The sequence below is a fragment of the Heliangelus exortis genome, chromosome 2 (assembly GCF_036169615.1).
Source record: "Heliangelus exortis chromosome 2, bHelExo1.hap1, whole genome shotgun sequence".
Classification (NCBI taxonomy): domain Eukaryota; kingdom Metazoa; phylum Chordata; class Aves; order Apodiformes; family Trochilidae; genus Heliangelus; species Heliangelus exortis.
The window spans coordinates 81,812,442-81,829,562 of NC_092423.1; the positions used below are offsets into that span (position 1 = coordinate 81,812,442).

At 38.4% G+C, this 17,121-nt stretch overlaps 1 protein-coding gene across 4 annotated transcripts in view; it reads right to left on the reverse strand.

The window, feature by feature from the left end:
• DDC (dopa decarboxylase) overlaps nt 1-17,121 on the reverse strand; it is a 78,405-nt gene that overhangs the window by 48,862 nt on the left and 12,422 nt on the right. For 3 of the 4 annotated variants that reach the window (XM_071736749.1, XM_071736745.1, XM_071736748.1), the window contains exon 3: nt 2,323-2,559. In XM_071736749.1, the coding sequence (XP_071592850.1) occupies nt 2,323-2,523 (201 nt within the window). In that variant the 5' untranslated portion in view covers nt 2,524-2,559. Of the gene's footprint in view, nt 1-2,322; nt 2,560-7,336; nt 7,459-17,121 lie in introns of those variants that run through there. The other variant, XM_071736747.1, reaches the window with a different exon arrangement.

Below are 17,121 nucleotides of genomic sequence, written 5' to 3' on the forward strand. Positions count from 1 at the left end.
GGCTTAGACAAGAGCAGAGCACAGAGCACAGGATATTGTTAAGACTTTCAATACTGTCTCCCATAACATCCTTATGACACACTGATTAAAAAAGAACAAGATAAGTGGACTGTGGAGTGGAAACTTGCTGAACTGCCAGACTCATATGGTTGTGAGCGGGGGCATGAAGTCCATCTGGAGGCCAGTAGTGCACCCTTGGAATCAATACCATGGCCAGTACTGTTAAACGTCTTCTTTAATGACCTGAACAATGGGACAGAGTGATATTCTCAGCAGTTTTACAGATGAGATAAGATTGAGAGGAGTGTTTGGTACACTATATGGTCATGCTGCAATTCAGCAACTTCAACAGGCTGCAGAAATGAGCCAACAGAAATCTCATGAAGTTCAAAAGAGAAATCCAAAACCCTGTACCTGAGGGAGAATAACCCCCTGCAACAGTACAGGCCAGGGATCAGCTGGCTGGAGACCAGCTTTGCAGAAATGAACCTAAGGGTCATTCATCTAGCAATGTGCCCTTGCAGCAAACAAGGCCAACAGATTAAAAGAAGATTGAACCAGATTCTTCTTCGTGGTAAGCAGTGAAATGACTGTAAGTAATGTATACAAATTGAAAAACAAAAAATTACACTTCAACATATGAAAAAGCTTTTTTACTGTGAGACTGGTCATACTTTGGAACAGGACAACAGAGAAATTGTGAAGACTCCATCACTGAGATATTCAACAACCAACTGGACTTAGTCCTCAGCAACATGCTCTAACAGACTCTGCTTTGTGACTGAATGCTCTAGAGAGGTGCCATCCAACCTCTACTGTACTATGACTTTGTAATGCTTTGCTCACGACAGTCTTCAGTATTTGGTATAAACAACACAGGCAGAATCAGATTTACTATAAGAACTGGAACTTATGTACTTGTGCTCTCTGCATAACAAACAGTAGCATTTGACACCAGAGGAAAGTTTTGGACAGGACATTTCTTCTTCAGAATGTATCACTTTGTAAAAGTAAATTTATTTGCAGGGCATGTAAATATCAAGACAAAAACAATTCAGGTAAGAGGAAGTGTGATGACTTAACTGGAATTTAATATCTCACTTTTTTATTCTCAAATTATTTAACTCTTTAAAATTGCCTGTTCTTTTATTGAACGTTCTCAAGTGTTCGAAGAAAAGCATTTTCTGTTGTAATTTACAGACAAAAAAAAAAGGTCAGTATTTTCCTCCAATAAAAAGGGTAAGATAATTGTATCTCTGGGAAGCAACAAAACTATTTGCAGGTGCTGGACATAATTCTCCTATCTAATCTGCACTGACTTAATTCTGCTGGGTTTAAGACTTCATCCACAAATCTTTGAGAAGAGTGGAGAGATTTCCATTGACTTTAGTAGGGCTTTTTACCTGTGAAAGGACAGCAGGGTTGGCTCCAAGGGAAATATGAAAAGATCATATTGAATATCAAATATTTACATGAGTCAATGAAAAGGAATTGGTATTCTAGTTCACTGCCTAAACACGTTTGCAGAGCAGTGGTTCCATGTCTGTTCACATAGCAATCAGATCACCCAGGTACATCCAGAGAAACAACCCAAAGGGGTTATTGCAGAGAAACAAAGGAGAGATTCCTCATTAATGTTTACTAATAATTCAGTCCTCTTCAAGCTACTTACAAGCCTTAAGAGACAAGTATGTATTCAAAATAAAAAAGGTATACCACAAGTGGAAAATCAAGAAAGAATTGGATAAATGCAAGATGCAACACTGATCTGTCCAAGGACTAATATTAAAACCATCTGCTTTATGAGGTACTATAAGAAGTTGACATTTAGAAGACTAGATCAATAGAACAAGTACTGGGGAGAATCCTTTCTAGTCAACTCTGTAATAAAAAGAAGTCTCATAAGAGAATTTTAACATTTAAAGATCAGCTTGAAGGAACACTTTAGGCAAAGCAAACTAATAAAAATCCTTTTTATAAAATATTTACTCTGCTTTGCAAGTACCAAAAACATCACACGAAACTGAAAGTTATGAAGCTTTGCCTTAACCAGTTCAAGGGAGGAAAGAGGATTATTTCCAAAAGCAAACATCACATGAAGCAAAAGAATTTTGTGATTATTTCTAGAAAGAGCAGAAAATATTAGCTGTGTGAAGTGATAGTCATATTTAACATGTATAGCAGACTCCTGCTTTCTGAAGACTGATCACAAAGTATGGTTTGTAAGGTCTAGACACACAGCCTGCAACCCACACTTTCCTTAAAGTCTTTGAAAACCTAAATGCAGCATTGACTATTACACTACATATCTATTTTTCTTACCCCTGGCATAATGATCCTCTCAATATCTTTAAAGACATCCTTAAAGCTCTCAGGATTCTGTGGTGCACAGTCTGGAATGAGAGACCTTAGATATCCTGGTTCCACATCTGGGAAGACCTGTCTTTTATCGATATTCTCCAGATAATCTGCAATGTAGTCCACCATCTCCTTCCCTCTCTTCCGGAACTCTGCAGCATCCATGGGTTTCAGAGTTTAGGATCTGCTTTCAGAAAAACCCTAGAAAAAAAGAATTAAATTTAGTTTTGAAAAAATATCACTAGTTTTAAACTGGTTATTCAGGTGATTTATAGAACAACTCATATTGCCTTTTTGAAAAAAAACATACACTCTTTTATTTCTGCATATTAGGCCAATGCCCATACAGTGCTGCATTCTGCTTCACTCCAGTATTAGCTGGACATTGTATAGAAGTAAATCACACTGTTTCATCTTTGATGCCTAGGTCATGATTAATTATTAATTTAATACAGATAGGCTGTATCTTCGGCAGAGAAGAGCAGGAGAGGCACATCAATGAAGGTTCACAAATCACAGATTTAATGTCTGCTGCTGCTGGCTGACACAACGACGTGTCTGGCACTGTCATGTGGCACATAATCAACTCCTTTCTACTTTATAAAGAAGAGGTGTAAGAAAATAGTTTGCTGTGTATCTCTATTATAACCTATAATAACAAGCTATAAAAATCTGGGTTATCAGTGGTTCACTGTGCTGCCCTGTCATTTTTCTGCTTCTTGCCTCCTGTCCTGCCTCAAGATTCTCTCCCCTTCACTCTTTCACAGTAAATGCTGTGCCATTTACAAAACCACATTTCTTACTGGTGTTTCAATTAAATTCATTAAGGGTTCATCTGCATTGTTTTTCTACAGGAAGAAGTGAGGAAGCTCTGTCTGGGGCTGTCCCTATTTCCAAGATGTTGGACTTGATCTCTGGGTGTGCTTTGAGCTGGCACAGTTTGCATGAGCACATGTAGCAGAGTGGTCAGCTGAGGTGAGCTGGAGTTTGCCTGCAAAGTGCTGTGAAAATATAAATTCATATTGCTAGGGTGTCTGCTCCTGCCATCCAGACCCACCTAACTTTTTTACTGTATGTGGCTGTGTATTTTGAGTGTTCAGTGAATACAAGGTTGAGACCACAGTGTCTAAAAAATGCCCAAGATTCTTTATGCACTCAGGTTGAGTGATACTGTTCCTTGGGATCTAGTAAGAAAACTGGCATATTAAACAAGGAGAGTCACTGCTAGTATGGAAAATTAATATGCTGACTTCACATACCTTCAGATCTTCACTTTTTAAAGGAATAATTATATTAAGCAAAGTGAGAATGTTATGTAATTAAGAGACCATTTCTTATATATTCTTAGCTATCAGTTATTTGTCCTAAGGATTTATAACTGAGGACATAATTTTGATAGAGACCATTCTGGGCTTTATTATATTGGAATTAGTACTGTCACACTGCAAAAGAAAGACACCATCCTGGCAACATCTCTGCTGCTACAGAGGATGTGGGATTTCTGTGGAGCAGCTGCTGCTGCTATTTAAGAAGGCAAGGTGCTGCTGTAAGTCATGAATCACTTGAGTTCCCAGAGAATAGCTGTTCTTGTTGCTATTTTGTTAGATTTATATTACTCTCTTTACCCATCATGTAAGTGTTTATTTAGCTCTCTATGACTTTCTTAAAGGGGAATTAGGACCTTTCTCAGATCTTGCTACTAGGTTGCTGGAAACACGTTGCCAGTAGTCATTGCAGTCCTTAGAGCATCCTGGTGGGCAGCTTTGTGTCTCATCTCCCTTTGGAAGACTGCTTAAGCAAGCAGGGTTTTTTCCAACTCATTTACAATCAGGATGACTCCATTTCTTTAGCACCCCCCAAATCTTTTGTGCATTTTCATTTTATAAATCTTTGACTGCGGTTCAAAATTTTAATAAACTTTCTAAGTCAGCATGAACTGCAGTAACTCATACACATCTCTGTGGCAGCATTCTAACTACACCTCAAGGCTCAGTTCTTTGGTTTAGATATTTTTTCCAGAAGAAATCTAGATATTGTACTGTTTCACTTCTTTTTCAAAATATCTCCAACTGAAACCTAAACTTATCCTTTCCAAATCTGCCATATTTGCTGCAGTCTTATGAACTGATAGAAACTAATATCTAGTTAGCTTTTAATGAACTTTCAGTTTAGTTTGATCCAGTGAAATACATCAATCTGCTTCATCTGAAGCAAAGTACTTGATTTTGCTTTCTCCTAAAGACAACACTGATAAATTAAAATCTATCTAAACATCCACCTATTTTTTTTTGTATACATGAAACTTCTTTCCTAGAAGTCCTTGCCTGAAAATTCCATACCTACTGTAACACACATATCTCACAGGAATGGTGATGGGACACTCTTTGTGGGAAAGCAGTGATCATTTAAATTTTCCTTTTCACCTCCTATTTTATATCTGTTCTTCTCTGAGTGAGAACACACACTTACATTCTCATCCTTATTTTTATCCTCTTCCTCAGCAGTTCATTATAGGTCTCACTTGAGCTGCTTTGAAGTATTATTTGCTATTGAAGCCACATCCAGTAGCCTGCATACCTGGCAATTGTAATGCTTACCAGTATTTTAAAAATGCAAATTACTTCACCTCTCTACCAGTATAGAATAGTTCTCTCTTCTACCTCTCACACACATACACAGAAACAACACGATGCACAGAGACTTTCCCTCCATGCCGGCATATTTTAAAAATATAGCATGGGATTTTCTAAGAAGCAAAATACCTCAGGGAATCTTAGAGTCTAAAATGAAAACAGTGTTTGAGACCACCCATATTTTCTGAAGGGCTGAGTCTATGTGTACTTGAAATACCCACTTAAGTTGAAGGGACTTAAACGTCAAAATAATGCAGGCAGAGTTCCTGAAACTAAACAGAAATTTCAGAGAAGCAGAGCCTCACTCCCAAGTATTTAATAGTGGTTTATTTTCTTGAAGACCCATGAAGACTGATAAAGGCCACAGACCCTCAGGGATCAGACCCCTCCCAGGATGAATTTCAGCAGATGAATTTCAGCATCTGCCAGCTGAACCCCAAGTGAGAGGAGTACACTGTCTTAAGAGGTGCCCTGCCTAATTATCAATATCTACCACATTTTAAGCACAGTCTGTATCCAAATTCATTGTCAGCCCTACTGTGATAAAATACAATTTTACCAAATATGTATTATGTCTGAATACTTTAGTTCACAGCAACAGCCAATGGATATTGTCACCACTGGATAAGTCTTCAGATCATGTCCTTCTTTACTAGAGGAGTTTTGCTCTTAATTTCAGGTACAAACAAAAACAATAATTTTAAACATTAACTTATATCAATGTATTTTTAAATTCTTGTTCATTGCTCTTGATTTTGCTGGAGTTTGTCACAGGATAAGTACACTACACAATCTAAAGTTGACAAATCCTTTGCTGTTTTGTTTTAAGTACTCCATCTACCTCAGTGCACTGAAATTAGATCTTGGTAACATTTTATTTTAATGAAGCTAATGGAAACTGCTGTTAGGCTTTAGATTATATTTTCAGTATAATGTTTATTTGTAAACTACTTTATTTGAACCAAAGTATAGAAATGAGCAGTTCATGTATAATTAAGCATTAAACACATATATAGGTGTATATATATATGTATATACATATATATGTATATAAGTATATATATGTATATACATATATATACTTATATATGAATATACTATGTAGATAAACTGAGCTTATAAAATATTTCTGTTAAAAAGTATTGTCTATAATTTCAGAATCTAATTTTTGTATTAACTGCATATAAATGTAAAAGAGAACATAATACTACCTGTAAAATTGTTATGAAGAAGAAATAGGAAAAAAAGAGGAAAAAGGAGGAAAAGGAGAACAAATTAGGAGAGAGGTATATTCAATGTATTATAAATTTATGAATGCCTGTTGTCCAGTTCATCAAAACAAAATACAAACCGGCTACCAAAATAACATCTTTTAGCAGCTCCTATTATTAAATACAGAATGGAAAAATACAGAGATGCATTCATAGCACCTTAAACACACAGATGTATTGGTTTAAAACAAACAAACAAACAAACAAACAAAAAACTATTAACTGCATCTTTTTCCCAGAAATGAGACAAGTGGCCTTTCTATTCTGCCAACTGAATGTTGCAGAATACAATGCAATTTAAAGGTTTGTGGTGCTTACAGTGACTCGAATGAAGCCCTGAGGACTTTCTGCTATTGAACCCAGCTGAAGGTTTTTGCAGCTGTTGCTACTGTAAAGCTAAACTTTGACTATTGGCAAGAGGAGTATTGCCTGAATAAGGACTGGAGGATGCATCCATCATGAACTGGATCTACTCTATATTTCTACCTTTGCACAAGCCATGAATGAGATATCTTACAGTTTCTACATTTCATTTTAAAATTTCATTTTCCAGTCAGAAGTTGCTGGGTTTATTCATTGATGTCACAAGCACAGTCTGTAACTAGCAATTTTTTCCTTCTGAAGTCTTACTATAGTGATGGGAAAGGGTTATTGCTGAGGAAAACCTCACCTTATAAAGTCATGCACTGAATTTATCTTGAAAATTTTATGATTCAGAATATTTGGCAGAAAAAATCCCAAGGTCTGTGTGGTTGTTCAGAACTGCTGCACTTGGAAAGGCAAGATACAAACTTCTGAATATATGGAATTATGCTTAAATGTACATAAACAGTTGTAGCTGACATATTCCTGTGTAATACCAAGAGAACACAAAATAAGAGGTGCATCCTACATGGTGCAAACTTAGACTGAAAATAAATGCTCTTTGAACATTTATTTTATGGATTACCCCTAAAGTAACACAGCATGGCTGTTTATGATACCCACTCTAAGTAACCAACTGTTTCATTAATCCAACTGTACCTGCTTGAATTCAATAACCACAAGGCTTTAAGGAAAAAGCATGTTACTTACAGCGAGTTGGTAAGGTTTTTCCTTCTCCTCTGCCTTCTTCACTGTCTTTCTTTGCTCCTCTGTGACAGCTATACAGCCCAGAGGGTGCAGTTGCCAGCATATATAGGCAGAGTATCCACGTCCCCTCAGCCTATCACAGCCACGCACTTTGCATTGAACAGGCGGCAGCAGCGGCATCTTCCCCTCCTCCCACTCCTCCTCCAAAATAGACTGAGCAAATAAAAGCTACCCGGACCACAGAGGGATCTGACTGAGAAATGGCCCTTGCCCACATGAATTGTGATGTGTGTTTCCTTCCCTGAGCTCCATGAACAAATGTGACAGTCAGTGTCACATCACGTGCTGCTGGGCTGCCTTACGCGCTCTGGGACATTTCTGCTCTGCCTGTTGCTGTGAAAGCAACTGCTTTGAAACACTTCTGTGAAACATTATTTTCAGAAAGGAAGCACAGGTGTGGCTGTAATACCACCTGGGTTACTGCAAGCTCTGAGTAGGTATATGTGTCAGAGTAACACCTTCAGATATGCAGTATCTTAACACCTGCAGATATGCAGTATCTTAACACCTTCAGATATGCAGTATCTACCTTTTTCCACTGTCTCTCTTTCATCATATGTATACTGTCAGCAAGTGCAACTACTTACAAGAGACTTAGCTGAAAGCAAAAGTACAAGACAGAAAAATCACCTTTATCCTGGTGATAAAGGTGGCCCAAAACAGGACAGTATACTTAAAAGCAACAGCAAATGCTCAATATTTGTTTCGCTGTTCTAAAAGAAAAGTTTTATGGGGAGTTCTCTTTCCCAGATGAATGCAGGTAACCACCCTTCATTTTGATTTATCTAAAGTTTTTTTTTAAAAATACTAAGTGCATGTTATAGTCTTTAAGAGCTCACAGCCATGCAGTGTGACAGGAGATCTGGGGCATCCCCTGCTCCCAGATGGGTCCCTTGTGCACTGCAGGGTAACAGACAGCATTTTTGAGAAGGAGGAAAAAGCTCTGGCTGCCACATATTTTATAACTGTTCTGTCTCTGTTTCCTATTCTAATGATATAAGGTCAATTATAACTCTGCTACAATTCTGAAAGAACCCATTCAAAATTGAAACAGGACCTAAAATACCTAGATGGGTTTGAGGATTTCACTGTGCTTTTTTGTTCTAGATATTACTCTTGTGATCTGACTTGCATGTTCCGTTCTTGGGTTTTGTCTGCTGTTATGATCACTCTATACCCTTGAAAGTACCAAGAAATCCCAGGGTGAATTGCAGGTGGGTTATGGACTAGACAAATTGGGACTCCATAATGAAACAAAGTGTTTTGGAGATTTTTTCCTATTATTTCTCCTGAATTCAACTGAAAAGGCTGAAAATTCCAATTACATTTTAAGGGTATAAGAGATGCAGAAGCTGAAGAAGTGAACATGAAGTGAACATTTAATTAATCAGTGTCGAAGTACTACCTCAAAGTCATCTGGTAGGTTTTTACTTTTCTGCAGCACCTGTAACTTAGCTTAAAATCACAGGCAGTAATTGCACTTTATATTAAACCAATAATTTTTAATTTATTAGGAAGAAAAAGGAAATACAGTGTGAATAGTATAATAGGCAAGGTGGGAAAAGACAATTAAATGCCCTTCTAAGAAGTATATCCCTAGTCTCTCCCCAGTTCTAAGAATTGCTCTGGCACATACTACTTTTCAGAATTCTCCTCATCAGCTGTTGGCAATACACAAGTTTTTGCTTAACAGAATCTCTCTGTGGTGGACAAAAGCAAGATCATCGGGGGGTTTTGTAACAAGTCAGCAAGTCAGACTTGCCCCAGAGCTTTCAGTGTTCCTGACTCTTTCACAGAGAATAGCCTCTCTTGCTTCTGAAACAACAATGATTACAGATCTCTCCTTTACTGCTAAACTATTGCAAAATTCAGGATAACAATGTCTAAGAAATAAGAGATGATCCTAAAGATTTAAAGGCCAGAGCCTGTTGGTCAGTGACCAACAGATCATATTATTCACAGCTAACATGAGTCAAGTTTGAACATGATTTTGCACATGGGGGTATGTCACCCTGACTATGACATATAATGATGCTGTGCCCATGCAGTAATGGTACCAATTTATTACCCGATTTATTATCATGCTGAACTCTTTGATCTGCAAGAGGTGGGAGAGAGAACTGAACAGGAGGCTCCAGCACCAAGAATCATGCAGACAATGTGTTATCAGTCACTTTGCTAGCTCATGTGCACAGACATGGATCAAAGCACAGGGAGTTAGACAGTTCATACCCACTTTTCAATAGTTTTCAGTTCTTGCATCTCTATATACTGCAAATTGGAAACTAAAAGGCAGTTTTCCCAAGTCTTCAGTCTAGTTATGATTAGATGGCTTTACTCCTAACTTTATTTTTCCCTCGCCTGAATAGCATGATACTCATCTTAAGCTAGTCTCCCGGTGTGGGTCTAGTTTCTAAATTTGGTCAGGATGTGTTTGTGCTTTCAGATCACTGAACCTAAAATTATTTGAACAAATATATGAAGGGCTTTGAATAGGCTCAGTTATCATGTTTCAACATTTGGTGTCAAAGCAACAGTCACTGTTACCTAAACAGTAGAAAAAAACACTGGTTTGTTGCTTAGTATTTCGTTTACCCCTTATCCATAGTTTGAGGATACTATTGGAGGCTGCAGGCCTTTTTTCTTGCTTCACTTGCTGTTGCTTCTTCAGAAAGAAACTGCAGTAGTCTTTTTTTCTCCCAATATATTCTTCTATGAAGGCAATAATGGAAGTGAAAGCTATCCACAAAAAGGAAGGAAAACACCTCTGCAAATCATTCAGATGTACTGGAATAAAACTCTCTTATATGTTCTATCAACAAGGTCCAGGTCTGTATGAGGCATAACGATGAGACAAGACAGAAGAGAATTTTTTGGCAGAAATGTGCAGCTAATGATCTGGCTAATACAGAGAGTGCATCTCCTTCAGACACGAATAGATGGATTTACTTGTGTGATACAAGGATAAAAACTTAGTCTCCTGCACAACATAAGTGGACTTTGCAATAGATTAGCCAGGAGATAAATCTCAGGCAGTGCTGACAAATGGGGAGAGGATCTGTCTTATCTTTCATGAATATTTTATGCATGTTCTCTGTTCAGTTCTATATTGCTGCCTGTGTGAACATGTGAAGGTAAACCAAAGGATAAAAACTGCTAGTGAAGTGAATATGGACACAGACTCAAACACAGCTTCAGAGGAGTTAACATATCACTGGCTGATCCAAGGCAGCCTGAGCACTTTACTCTTATGGAAGCAAGCCTACAGAAAAGAGAGAAATTGTGATGAACTGAGAAACTGTCAATAGAAAAGCTGACAGGCTGTGAAGAGTCACAGAGACAGTCAGAGCAGGTTGCAATCACAGTAGGCAGGCTCTTCCAAAACAGAGATAGGAATAGCTTCTGCTGTGAGATGAGAAGATGTGCTTACCTAGGGGTGTGGGCACTGCTGGGGCACCCATCCAGCTATATATTGCTCACACAAAGAACTTTCTCAAGCACTGACCGCTGTGAGCCTCACAGAAGCTGTGACTAAGCCCTGTGCTATCAGGGCTTAAATGTGCCATCGGGACCTAGAGTCAGAAAAGCAAGTTCTAGCAGTTAGTTTGTGAGTGGAACAGTCCACTGTGTGGGTGAAAAGAGAAACCCAGGTGAGACATGAGGAACAAGATACAGAGGGAACATAGTACAGTGATTGTTCTTATATAAAAAGTGATTTGTTTTGATCGCTGTTTAAAAAGATATCAAAGATCTCACAACACTGGGTCCAGAAGAAATTTTGTCACTTGCTGTGACTAATGCATGGCCATGAAGATCCTGCACTGCCATGAACAGGTTGGAAGGGCTTTTGCATGAGTATAAGTCACTCTTGAGATGGGAACAACACTGGAGTCTGCTCATAAAGATGATATTGGTGCTCAATTGTTTGAGATTACAGCAAGTGCTATGGCAAGGGATCATACTGGTGTTTCTTGCTCTTTCTCCCTGACAGCTTCATTGCAAATGTGTCTTTCATTCCTCCTCAGTCCTATGCTAACATAAACACCTTTCTAGAAAAGACCAATACCAATTTTCTGAAGAATTTATGTTTAATATAACATATAGGTTACAATGTAACTCTTGTACATGTAACTCATGTACACACTTTACACATGTCACAGGGCTCTGGGAACATAATCTTCCATATCCAGAGGTGTCCCTGGTCACAGACTGAAGTGATGAGTAAAGTAATATTTTCTACATTTTGCTATGGATTATTGTCTCTGTCTCAGAGATGGCAGTAATGTAGTGTACATGCCTCAACTGCTTGAGTGCAGTGTGTTATTTTTGCTTATGAAATGAATTTACACTAAGATGAGAAGCTTTCCATTGGAGGCATGTGTGGTGCATGAGATGTTTTGATACAGTTATGGTTTAGCAGAAACTCAAAATTTATTAATGATGTGAGGTGGATCAAAATGCTGAATTTTAGCAGCACTTACTAATTAACCAATTTAAATATTAAAAAGTTAATCAGTGGAATATGTTATAATCAAAACAATGAGTTCATTACAGATTTGAGAATGACAAGATCCACGCAAGCCTACTAAAAGGTATCCCTAAATCAAGATATATATATATATATTAAACATAAAGCATGAAGACACACACACAGAGACAGAAGTATTTAGATCCAGTGAAACATATGAACACCCACACTGGTGAAGGCACACGTGTACATTCAAACACACAGATAGGTGGAGATGTGGATGGAGGAGGCTAGCCTACAGTTAAGTTTTCCCTCTTTCCAAGTTTAGAGTAAATATTCACAATAGATCAGCACTCTTCAATGGGTGATAACTGAGAAGTCTGACTCATCCTGTCCCTTTATCAATTTTCTCAGCAGATGTTCTTTAAACCTCAAGGAGTCTGTGCCTGAAAGTCCTCCCAGCTCAGGCAAGATGCTGTTCTGTTCACAGCCCACTGCAATGGAACTCAGAGGATCTAGCTTAGAGTTAAGATAATTGACTTTTGTCAGTACCCTTTTTTTTTCTTCTTCTTTTCTTTTTCCCATTTTGGCCACAGCTTGTGTTAGGTGATTGTGGTTTCAGTAGCTCAGGTACCCACCAGACTGGGCTAGGATCCAGGCAGGATCCAGCAGGAGTTTTGGGTGTAGTATCCAGGCAGCAGGAATTTCAGGTTTGGTTAGGAAGTGCCTGATCATCCTAAATCACTGCTCTTGTAACCAAAAAAAGAACACGATGTTGGCTCATCCTGAGATCACAGGAAGGCCTGGTGGAGGTAGCTGCACCAACCACACCACGTGCCCAGTATGCTCTGCTCCTAACTCTTGGTAAGATGGAAAGCATAACCAGCACCATTTCCTGAGACAAACGGTCCCAACATGCAAGCATGCTGATCATCTATCAGCTCCTTCTCTCTTTCCCTTTTCAGCACTCTGACAAGACTATTTGCCCACGGAGCATTTGCTGCCAGGATGTGGTGACACCCGTTATGGAACAGGGAAATGTCACAGCACAGGAGATACTGCTTATAAGCTCAAGCATCTGCAAGTCCTGCTTGGACAGCAAAACCATCCGTCGTTGTCTCACTCCAAAGGCTGAGTCACTCATGTTCTGTTGGGTGAAGCCTGAGTCCAGATTATGATGATTTTACCATGCATTGATTATTAAAAATTTGACCCAATCTGCAGAGAGCCTGGGTGGCTAAAAGTCTAGGTAACTTAAGTATCTAGATAATAAGAAAGCTATGCTCATTACTAGAAATTTTGCTTAACTGAATGTATGATAATTGTTAAAAACTTTGTGAAACAATAAGATACACTAAATGCTAGAAATTGTAGATAATGATATAGTAACGATGATAATTAAATATTTTATGTAGTAATAAAGCTCTAATTGTAATTGCAACCCTGTGGCTAGTCCTTATTCTACCAAGGATCCCTAGAAAAACCTGTCTGTCCCTGTAGCACTGAGTGACAGAGCCACCAAGTGTTCACATGCTCCATCCTGCCAATTCTGGAAGAAAGGAAACCAGCTCCAACTAGGAGGCAAATCAGCCAGCCAGGAAAGATAGAAGCTTAAGCTGCTGCAGGTAGCTTCACCACAGCACAGCCAGCCACATCCCCTCTCAGAACTGCCTGCCATCTGCTCCTCCTTATGATACTGTTCACTTCCACACCTCAGATAATCACAGCTTCCACATTATCATTAGGAGAGACAGACTCTCATTTAGACAGGATTTAGATGTGACTGGAGGACACAGGCAATTAAATTAGAAGAATAGGCAAATGAATTAATTACCTTTGTGGTCAGAGATCTCAGTTCAAGTTCTTGTTTCCAAGTACAGCTGCAAGTCTTTGCCACATGCTGTGCAATCCTGGGTAAGTCCTCAGGGGCAGCTTCCATAAAATATTTTGCCAGGAAGGGTTGTTCTCTTCTAGCTTAATTTCTGTTAATTTCACATTTAGCTCCAACATAATTTGGAGTCCAAAGGACCTAAATTTGACAGGTTTAAAGTGGCAGCATCTTGCCACCCACACTTTGACAAAGTTTGTCCCTGGTCAGAGGCACAGATTTAGAACCTCTGTGTGCTGAGGTCAGATGCTGCCAGTCTAGAGGTAAACCTGCCTTTACATCAGCCTGATATTCTGCATAGTTCTCTGAAAGACAGCCTAGAAAACTTATGTGAGCTTTGAGATTTCTATTTCTTTTGTCATGCTAAGTCTTTTAAAAAGTGTTTAGGAGTGATCTTGGTTTGTGTAATTTTAAGAGAGATCTCTTCCACCTCTATCACCAGGCTAACTTTTGTCAGCAGGAAGTGGTTAGGAAATGTCACTTTTCATCCTTCTTCTATGGTCAGAGAACACAAAATGGAGAGAAAGTATGATGAGGGAACATTTTATGTTACATATGTTGCAATATACAACAGAGCAAAATACCTTACTTGACTATACCTTCTGCTGAACTCTGTAGGACGGTATTTTCAGTTCACCTCTTTCCACAAGACACCAGTCTAAGCCTATTCCTACTGTCAACTGAAGCAAAAATTGAGAAAACTGCTCTGCATTTACATTTTCTGACTTGTGAATGGCTTATAAGCAGTTAAGATTTTATATTGGTTGTCAATCTCTTTCTTAGTATGTGTTCAGAATGTAAAATCACACCTTTCATCAAAACTGTTATTTCTTTACTGTGTCTTGCACAATAATAAACTCATACAACCCAGATCAGCAGTCTATATGTTCTGTAACTGCAGTCTTCAAGAACAATTATTAGAGTAATTAATTACAGGATAACAAACTAGAGCTTAACTCAAGATTCTTCAACTGAAAATACAATGTACATCAACTATATTGTGAGCCTCCAGAACCACTTAGATAAAGGAAATACCCCAATGGAAAGTTAAAGAATGGAAAGTTAAAATGAATCAATAACCTCCTTATGAAGGAAGGTACTTCCTATTCACTGAAAAAAACATGAGAAATACTGCTAAATATACAAAACCAGATACAAAAACCAGTCAATTTCTACCAGTCCTAGGATAACAAGTGGTCGTGAAAAGCCCAACAGTATTTCTGGATCCTCAAGACAATTCACTTCTCTTCAGCTCTGCAGTTTACATCTCTGCTGGCTGCTACTGCTGCTACCTGGGAAGACAAGCTGTAAAACTGTGATGGCACAGTGAGCAGAAGCATAACCAACGAGTATGGGGAAGAAGATTGGGAAATAGGAGATCCAGAACATGTCCTGAGACTCAAAACAGCTGCTATAACTCTGTCTGTTGAATTTGGAGTAGAGACAGCTAGAGCTGTGAGTTATCTTACAATGGAACTGTGCTCACGTCCTCATCACCTAAATTTGATTTTTTTTTCCAAGGAAAAATGGGTTGAACATTGGGATTGGGATTAAACTGGAGGTATAGAGGCCCCATGCAGTGAAGCAGAGCATAATGTACAGATTAAGGCAACAGAATATAGGAGAGCGTGAGGTACCTGACACATCAGTAACCAGTAAATAAAGGACTTCTAAAAGCCTGGAAAGATCTTGAAACAGAAACTTAACTTATATAGGCACACCCACCTGGGTAAGTAGTATGTCATTATCCTCAGCAAGCATGACAAGAAAGTTATTACTAAATAATTAAATAAATTCTAGCACATGATTAAAAGGAGGATTCTATGGACAGATGCCAACATTAAATGTAAATTTCCTTGGAGGAAAAAGACTACTGGAGAAACAAAAGATTATGCCAGAAGAAAAAAATATCAAAATGTTAAAAAACAGAAGGGAGAAACATGGGAGCATGTATAATGAGCATCCAGTTAGAGCTGGCTCTTTCTTCTGCTCTTTCAGGCCAGTGGGGAAAACACTCAGGACTGCAGCAGGGCCCTGCAGCTAGCAGGTGACTGCCCAGGGATGCCTTTACTTGCACTCCAGTCGGGGTGTGAAATGTTTTCTGCTGCAGTATAGACATTCCTTTAAGCTGTGCTTATGCTGTTATTGTTTACAAAGCTTTCCAAATGGTTTATATTACTTAATTGGTAAGTTTGAATTAATTGGTTCAACTGGTGAATGAATGAATGAATGAATGAACACAAAAAAATTTCTTGATCTTGGAATTTAAACTTCTGGGCCATAATAATTCTGTATCTACATTTTTTGTGAACTTTGATTGTATATCCCAGTTTAATGTTGATCTTTTATATTAAATAGCATTTATTATAGTCATACAGAGATTTCCAAGCTACTTCTCTAGAATCAAACCTTTTCTCTCCCTTTACATTGCAACATTACATTTTATCTGCACATTATTTGGAAACCTACTGATATGAGGGGGCTTTCGCCACAGATTTAAGCCATAAATAGGGTGCTTTTAATTAAACTTCTAGTCTTATATAAAGACATTATTAACACCTTCCTAGTTTCTACCCTTCATGACAGATGTTTTCAAAAAGATGTTCTCTAGCCATAACTTCTTTCTTTCCAATGATCCATTCTTTTGTTCCCTGGGTGTTTCTTCTTCTTCCTATGTAAATTCTGTAAAATTAATTGGTCTTTTTTGCCTGGCCAGAAAATATTACCATTGTATGGAACATCTTGAAAAGGTTTCAGTAGTCCTAGGCAAAAGATACACACAATATTCCTTCTTCTCTCCCATCTGTACTCTTAGATATTAGTTTAACTTTTATTACAGTACAGGCTTAGCATCTCTCATCTCTGGATGTCACTAGCCATCACCTCAGTGAGTAGTCCTCCTGCTCCATTCTTTCTATAACCCATCTCAATCACAATTCCTGCAGAGGAAGTCTGGTGGACTCCTCTACCTCAGCTGCCTAAAATACATGAAACTCCACATTATCTTGTTTTTTTTTTTAATTTGTTAGTAAGCTTACAAAAGCTTGCAGTGAAAGGACATCATCCCACTATCCCATATTGTTCTTTCCGCTCCCTCTTTTTTATTTTTTCTCCTACAAAGATGCAGCCACAGGAACTAGGGGGGAAAACAAAGAATGTCACATGTTGAACAGTCAGAACGAAGTCTTGGGAAGCTCAGGAACATTAATTCTGAATTTCCATAGCATATAGACAGTGGGTGGAATAAAGCCTCTAAAAGTCTGAAGGGCCAAACTAGGGAACCTAGCCTAAGCGACCTTGATGGCACCGTTGAATGAAAGCCTCTGTTTAATAAGTAGTATGATCAAGAATAACAAGAAGTTTGGAACAAGT